At 37.0% G+C, this 8,728-nt stretch overlaps 1 protein-coding gene across 1 annotated transcript; it reads right to left on the bottom strand.

Moving 5' to 3' along the window:
* Positions 1-1,522: 1,522 nt before the first annotated feature.
* On the bottom strand, positions 1,523-8,337 carry stx (ubiquitin-like domain-containing protein stuxnet). Its single transcript, XM_089633066.1, has 4 exons — positions 7,970-8,337; positions 7,722-7,809; positions 5,229-7,111; positions 1,523-5,060 (listed from the first exon to the last, which is right to left on the bottom strand). The coding sequence occupies exons 1-4, from the start codon at positions 8,167-8,169 to the stop codon at positions 4,379-4,381; spliced, it is 2,853 nt and encodes a 950-aa protein (XP_089489192.1). The 5' UTR covers positions 8,170-8,337; the 3' UTR covers positions 1,523-4,378.
* Positions 8,338-8,728: the final 391 nt, after the last annotated feature.

Raw genomic sequence — 8,728 nt, 5'->3', positions numbered from 1 at the left:
AATGGAAATATTGAATCTGAGTTTGAATAATGATCACACTTTCGATAAAAAATTCAGGTCTTAAAATACTTCACTCAGGATATAAGCATCGCAAATAAATTTAGAAATTTTAGAAATTAGAAAACATGTCAATATAAAATCAGATATAATTAATAATGAAAAATGCCATTACAAAGTGATAAGCTTCCAGAAGAAATCTTCTTATTAAACGCTTGTTAATCGTAAGTAGTCAAATATTGTGAGCTGCATATTTAAATATTCGCGCCATTCATTTGGTTGGTTTTTATACCGCCAGAGGTGCGCTCTGTCGGCCATCTAATCTATAGCCGTGGTATCGGCCATTGAAGGAACGCGTGATTTTTTTATAAACGTCAAACATAATCACGTAACTGTGGATAATTTTCATTGTAATGTAATTAATCCAATGGATTATGAACTTTCTAAAACATATTTTCTTCGATATTATCCAAAAATTATATGAGCAGAAACGATGCTTTTGAAGAAATCTCGTATTATTATGAGGCGATCCTATTTTAGTATGAAATCGTGTCTTAATTTTCAAGTTAGCTGAATTTACCCGAAACAGACAATTTTATTTTGACCAATCAGAGGGCCTACATCGTCCAGACGCTAGGACTATCAGATTATAAGTGACATCACAATTAATTATTTGCGTCAATCTCATTTTTAGTATTATTTTTCAGAACTAAAATAAATATTATAATGTCGGTTGTTTTCGAGTGGGGCCTGCAAACAGATTGTTTGAGAATTGTCGCTTGCGCTTCATCTTACTATCCCGCAGCCAAGTGGGGCAGTAGGTAGTACCCAAAATTACTATCTTCCTTATATTAGCTTAAATACTTGACATATCATTTTAGTATTTTACGTATTCCTGCGCAAATACATAAGTTACCAAATAATTGGGATTTCTAGTTTAAAAGCCCATACGATAGAAAAATCATGGGGTCGTCAGAAGACCCACTTGGTTACAGACATTTTGTTTGGCATCTTGGCCTGTCAAGAGTTAAGATAAAACTCCTTCTATTTCACTTTTGTTATGCGAGTATGTAGACCTGGAGGTATGGGACATACCTCCAGGTCTGGAGCGGTGTGCAATATGACAAAGTACTATGGTGCATTTTTGCTAAGTAATTTGTTTGCAACGAGTAATACTTGTTGGACTTTATTTATTTTTAATAATCACCATATCAGAGAATTTTACAATATCTTTTTTTGACATTTCATGTCAGTTTCAGTTTGCAGAACAGTTGACACCTACAGTTGGTAAGAAAAGGTTTCGGACCACTGAACTTGGATAAGCATTCAAGGCATTGATTGACACGAGTAGAATGTCTCATTTGGAGTTTATAATAATCTCACGTTTAGGTAACGTGCGCTTTCACGCGTGAGTTCAAGTGCACTAGCATGAGTTTGTCATTTATAAAATGGTAAACAAAATAAATGTTAGATGAAGACATTCATAGTTTAAATAATCCAAAGTTGTAATGTATAGATACATTCTAATAATAACACATAGAGCACACAGATGACGCCAGTTGTTTACAAAAGAATACACATATTTTGACGGACTTACCTAATTAATGCATTTAAAAGATTGTACTGCGAGAAATGCCTTCTCCGTGATTGGTTTATTTATGCCTTCTCCCGACTGACGTGTGGAAGATAAAAATGAACAAAAATTGAGAAAAGATATTTTCAATTTTAGTTTTGTGTCTTTATCTTAATTGTTTATTTCTGTCACATTTTACCCCACTCTGTGAACTACATTTAGTTCGATTTTGTAGTTTTGGAATCGACACTTTAATTGTATTTAGAGTTTCTTATCTTCACATACGGAATTTGTGTATTCTCTCCTATATCATTTAAGAAAAGCAAAGAAGCAAGAGGAGGCAAACAGTGATCAAAAGAGAAGATAATTAGAAGATGCAAGAAGAGATTACCTGAAGATTCATGATTTAAACCAGTGACTTCCCAAATAAACAAATATACCACTATTGCAGACCAAAATTGCTCGAGTATCTTCTCTCAAGGAAAGTGCAAACACACGATATGCCATAATGTTAACTAAAGGACAATGCTTTGCATGGACAAGTTCAAGCCACAAAGCTCAATTGGAGAATCTCCACTCAGCATCCCAATGCAGCCGTCTTCAATATTCCAATGAACAAATAAGTAACTTTCTCTGTTCGCAGGATTATTATAAGCGTGATAATTTGGCTCGTCAAGATTGCGAGCGCATTTTATAATAAAACAATCTTCCATTTGATCCCGTGTATATTTCTCGTTCTTTTGTTGTGCAGCCGCCAATAAGTTGATATGTAATAAGCAATTTGTTTGTTTTTTTATGCAAATCAAATGATGTATTTATTTGTTAATTTTTACAATCATTAAAATATGGTGTTTTCTACATGGATACATAGAAACTAAAGTTTTACTAAATATACTTGTTCCAATTACATAGGCATCATTTTTCTATTGCTTTGCGTACTCGGTAAATTGATATTTATTTCTCAAACCTCTCAATTCACTGAAGTCCATCAAGAACAATAATTTACATTTACATGATACCAATACAACTCAAATTTAAGACAACAGAGGCAAATGACAATTTAGTTACGAAAGCAAGCTAAAATTCAAAATCACAATACACATTCATTTATAGCGTCTACATTGAATTCAATAATAATGATACTAATCTTATTATTTTTTTATAACACGGTAGTAGCCTAGACTATAATTTAGAATGTTTATTTTTTTACAGCATAAGAATAATTATTTACCATCTGCATTATTATCTCTCTTTTCTCTCAATGTTTTTTTCTTATCAAAAGTATAACAAAATCCGAAAAAGAGATATAAAAATTAATACAATAATCTAAATGAAATAATTAACATACCTAACATTAAAATTTATAAAAACAACAAAATTCATCTGTTAAAAAAAAAAAATTCAGGGTCTTAGGTTCACAAAGGCATAACTACAAAATCTGGTGTTTTGAGTTAAGCTTGCTTTCGGTAATGCCATAATCATATTTATTATACATACAGCCGTTTAAAAGATACAATTGGGCATATGAGCTTTACAATGTTAATTTGCGTTTATCTCAAAACTATGTTTTTGTAGATAGGCCACTGTGATCCCAAACCCCTGAATTTTACTCCAAATATTAATGAAAAATGGATATGATGAACCCACCTTCCTATTTTTGTGTGCTTCTAAAAAAATATTTATAACCATATATAAAAATAATAGCTCTAAATCCATGTCCGAGGCTAAGTTCTCAAAAATCGGCTCAAACAAAAATATAAAAGCCATTTAATTGTCACAAATAAACCGTATGTCACATAGGTATTTATTTTATAATTTAGGATGAAATATTCATTAATCTTGTATTAAAAATCATCTACCACGCAATTCACTTGGCTTCTCCGGAACCTATTTACTATGTTCATTGGCTTTTGGATATTACTTTGAATTTGTAAACATTTCAGTTGTATTGTGAGATAATTAATTCCATAATACAAAAATTCCTAGATATCGTGACGTTATTTAAATACTCGCTAGACCCATCATTAAAGACTAATTGCAGTTATTCCAAGATGGAAGACCTGCGACTGAACCAGCACTGTTCTATGCACTTAGGACGTAGTGTTGCAAATTCAGCACAATTTGGGGTCAATAAATGCGTATTTCATACATTATAGTTAAATAAATTGCACAGATAATATTAAATAAGGTAATAAACCTTCAAAAATAGTATCAATAACAGAAACTATCTAATGATTATCGACTACATATTAACAATGGAATCATGATGTCATTTGATTCCATGACTAAATGATAATAAGAACTACATATTTTGCAGTTGTGTACAACTATAATAAAATATTCAGTCAGCTATATTGATGTTGGCCGATTTAGAAAATATAACACATGGATTCTTGAGCAGGGTAAAAATGACGATTTAGCTAAGAATCAGAATCCCGTAGAAGTAAATAATATATTTATTATGAAGTTTTCTAGGAAAATCACCAAATAATAATGTTCAACATTCAACCTAAGGCATCTGACTAGATTATGAAGTCTGTTTAGTGAGATGAATAATTCATGATGAACATGGAAGTGTAAGTGAAGGAAAGTAATAATGTATTTGGTGTTATGTAGCCCCTTGCCCAGTGTAACCACACTAAGGTGGACATACGGATTGTCGGGTGCTCAGTATCCTTTCATAATTTAAAGCATATTTTTTAAAAATTAGTTCAAAAAGTTTATGAACACTATCACCAAATAAAATAAACTAACTCTTTGTGATTTTCAGACACGAATACCGTTTCAATAGTATTTACGAGATCGTAGCTATGCTAAAGTTTCAATTTCTTCAGCAATAACCCCAGGGGCGTCCGTCTGGAGAGGTGTCACCGAGGTGGAGGTGGGGGTGACGTAGGGGGCCGTCTTCATCTTCCTCATTTCGCGCCTCTGCTTCTTCTGCTGCATCACGAGCCGCAGGTGATCTAATTTGCACTTGGTTTTAGAGTTCTCTAACGCGAGTGCGCTGACAGAGTGGCATCTCTTGCAGTTCTTGTTGGATCTTTTCAACTTGTCGTCTTTTTCTTTATCGTGACATTTCTTGAGGGGGGCGTTAAGTCTGCCCATGGAGCAGGCGACGCAAGAGGCGGTGTGGTCATCGGAGGAGTGCAGGGCCTTGCAGGAGCAGTCAGTGCTGCCCGACTCGGAGGAGCTGTGTGCCGGGGTGGGGTAGTGGCCGTTGCACTCACCGTAGGGACACTTTCCCGAGGAGCCACTGCACTTGCTGCAGGCACACTCGGAGCTCCCGTGGTGATCGCCGGAGCAGCTGGCCGACGCAGACTGGGACTGGTGGCGAGCATCACGCTGTTTGGTGCGCGCTGACGAGTTGCTAGTATTGTGAGTTGGTTCAAAAGTAATGCGAGCTCCGCGTCTATATTGAGGTGGTGTGGCACAAAGCAAATCATTCAGGATGTGAATAATCGTGGAGATGTCTCGTTTCGGACGGCCAAACCTAAAAAACATTAAATTGTTAAAATGGAACCAACACACACATTGACAAATATGTTAATATTATCATATCAAATAAAAGTATAATGGTCATTAGATTCACATAACCGATGAGTATAATAAATTGCTTTCAGGGTTTTAAAAGCATGAGAACAAAGAAAAATGCACATACCTATCTTGGAGGGCTGGGTTTAATGTTCCAGAGAAGGTTCCCGAGTAAATGCCTTTACCGTGATGTTTCATTGACTCTATGACGGCTCCTTGGCCGATCTTGGCTCTCGTGTTCTCCTCATTGGTCAAGTCCACCTTGCTGGTGAGGACTTCTTTGGATAGCTTCTTTAGAGTCTGAGTTAAGTTTTTAGAAGCCTCAATGAGAGCTTTGGTGTCAGAGACAGAAGCAGACAGAAGTGGGGGTTTCTCCACCTTTTTGGGAGTGGGAATATTGGGTACGCGGAAGACCGATGTTTCTTTTGCACAGTGGGATGTCGAAGGTTCACTCAAATTTTCAAAATGATTACTTAAATAACCGGAATGTGAAAAATCACTCTGCTTCGATGTGGATGGTTGAGCCGAATCATTGCTCGTGTTGCTGGAGTTCTGCTGCATCTTCTTCTTAAGGTGTTTATTGACTACAGATTGCATAAAGGCCTTTTGTTTATTTTGTGCGATAGGGTTACTTTGCTTGGAGGTCTTATGTAGAAGATAATGCAGTCGTTTGTTCTTTGTAGATTCAGATACATCTTGTCTCTCTGAGGGAGTCTCTCTGTCCTCCACTAGCTTTTCACCCGACTTGCTTCCCTCATTGTGTGAAGTAAGTCCGTCTTCATTGGAAGGCTCGCAATCATATTCTACACCATCTATAGACTTTTCTGCCTCAGCATTGATCAACTGGTCTTCAGGATAAGCACCAAGAATGCCATCCCCTGAAATGGGGTCATCGCAAGAATCTGTCTCCATCACGACACTTTGAGGATTATCTACTTTAGTAATAGTGTGAGCGGTGGTATGGCAGTTGGTGGAGCAGTTGTAGTTGGGATTTAACTTTGAGCAAAGACAGGATGTGAGGTTAGCGGCGATAGGGTCTGTGATATCCGGGCTGCAGGGGGGTGACTTGGCCTCGCCAGGATCTTCTTCTACTAAACTATCAATCAAGTTGTTCTTTAGGGAGCTCGGCAATGGAACATACTTGGGTGGAATGATAGTGGGCGGTGGCTTGTCTTCTTTGTCCATCTCTTCACAATCTTCTTTATTGTTTAAAGGAATTGAAACTGGAGAATAATTAGACTGCAGAGCGGACTTCAAAGGACTGGAAACGAGGTTAGAGAGAGATTTGATGGGGGATTGCTCTTCAAAGCTTAAATCGGCACTGGACGATGATGAATCCATGACACTGTTTTCATTATCATAAGAATATTTAGATGAACAACTACTTGAAGATTGGTTGTTGGAATCATTTGGAGAGGTATCGTCAGAGTCTTTTTCCATATCTTCTTGCATTTCAGCGAGTGATTTAAATATTTCAAATGCATTTTGAAGGGTTTCAATATCTTGCTTCCTCAAAAATGACTTAATATCATCAGCATTCTTGACTTGAGTTCCAGTTTTCTTTTCCGTGGTTCGAGACTTGGCCTTTTCATCAGGGGTTCCAGTATTGGGCTCAGCGGGTTCTTGTTTTACTGTGGATGTGTGTATATCAGACTTTTCAGGTGGAGGACATTTGCTAGGACTTTTAGGGCGTAATTTGGAATCTTCATCGGAGGTAGAGGGAGTGCCTTTGGAGGAGCGTGGGGGGGCGACGAAGGTGCGAGGCTTGCTGGTGGGGGCAGGGGTGCTGCCGGCAGCAGCAGCTGCAGCAGCCTCTGCACGAGCCGCATTGATTCCAGCCAGGGTGTTGGAGATGGGGTTCAGAGTGGACAGCTGGAGTTGTATCAGCATCATGTGGTCCCCCAGGCGCATTGTCAAATTCAATGGGGATTTTCCACTTAAGAAATCGTTCACTTGAGAATCATTCAAAGATTCTAAAGCTTGCATCACAGAACTTTCCGGGCGCTGTGTCTGTTGAACAAATTACAAAATATATCTTCACATTCGTAGTTCCTACATGCTACACACTGCAAGCAGTAAAATTTTTAACAGTTAAGCCAGCAGACAGTTTTCATTCAGACTGAGACAGGCAATAAAAAACACTGTGAATGAGCAAAATGTAATGACAAGGTTATGTTATGTCTTGAGAGCATTAATTTATGAAATAAATACTAGACTGACCATGGAGCTGGCCTCCTCTCTTCTCGGGGTCACTATGCTTGACTGTAATATACCTACTGATTTTACACTATTGCGTCATGAACTATATAAAATAACAATAAATTTAGGGCATTGTGGAAATAAAATTGGTCATTGTAAATAGTCATAGATAGTACTTTCATACATAAGCTGAATGGTAATTTATTTATTAGAAGAGTTAATTACAACCTCGATAATTCCAAATAAAGTTAGTAAATCTGTGAGAAGAAAGTGTAGGAAACTGAAGGTACACCAATATTGATTATTTACTGCTGTGATGCATAAACTGTAAAACAAACATCTTTGTTCTACCACTATTCTGTTCAGTGGAGATACTAGTTACGAAAAGGAAAGGGCCATCACCAAACCAAGCCAAACTTACCAATAGCCCAGTTTCTACACTAGGCAGCAGGATAATCCTGGAGCCATCCATAAGGCCGTTATCTTTAAGTGTTCCATCCCTTAATTGCCTGCAAAAAGAAATCACTTGTAGAACCACAAAATGCGAATCATGGGCAAACATTCAATCAAAAGTAAAGTTGATTAATCATCGAATAAAGCGAAACGTAATCGGAATCAAGTTGACAACAAAATAAGTACGTATAATATGATCAAATGGAAATAAGGTACCTTTCACGATGAAGCAAGCATATGCGATCTTTTGGCACTTTAAGCTTTTTTGATATTATTTTCTTGAGCTGATCAACGGTATAATTATCATCCACGGTTATTGAGAAGTTTCCTCCTGTAGTTGTTTGTATGTTTAGTGTTATTTCCGAAGATTGGCTTGAGCCACACCCAAGGGTTTCACTCGATGTAGGCTTTTCCATAATAGATATTTTACTTTGGAACCATTAACTAGCACTTTTCGGGGCCCTATTACGTAGCGAAATTCCTTTTACGGGCGATATTGTTAATTAGTAACAAGAAAACAGGGTCACTCTGCGCCAGGGCCCAGATTCGATGTGGCCGCGAGTATGGCAACTGCGAAAAATCATTTGCATCATCAACAAATCAAATACGGGTAATTCACTCTGGATGCTAATTCAGAATAAAATTTCAACGGAATCTGCTTTTTATTATTATTCACTTTAAAAAAATATATCTGGTATTTTGTTTTAAGTTAGTTGTCAACGAATGCTTCTAAATAAGTACCATCGTCGGTGCCATTTTGAACATCTGATAGGAACAACATGACAACACAAAATTTGGCGCTAATATTTAAATCAGCCACGCAGAAAAATAACGCCGCACGAGTAGGTACCTACCAACCGGAATTTAAAAAACTCCGTTACAACCTGATAATTTAGTAGTCGTATAATACTATCTAAATCGCGAAAAATAATCTATCCGAAGGAGCATGTTCACGCATTTTAAAATAAATAGTTT

The sequence above is a fragment of the Hesperophylax consimilis genome, chromosome 1, assembly GCF_061612785.1.
Source record: "Hesperophylax consimilis isolate HC1 chromosome 1, BYU_Hcon_1.0, whole genome shotgun sequence".
In the NCBI taxonomy this organism is placed as follows: domain Eukaryota; kingdom Metazoa; phylum Arthropoda; class Insecta; order Trichoptera; family Limnephilidae; genus Hesperophylax; species Hesperophylax consimilis.
This window is presented reverse-complemented; position numbering and strand designations above follow the sequence as displayed.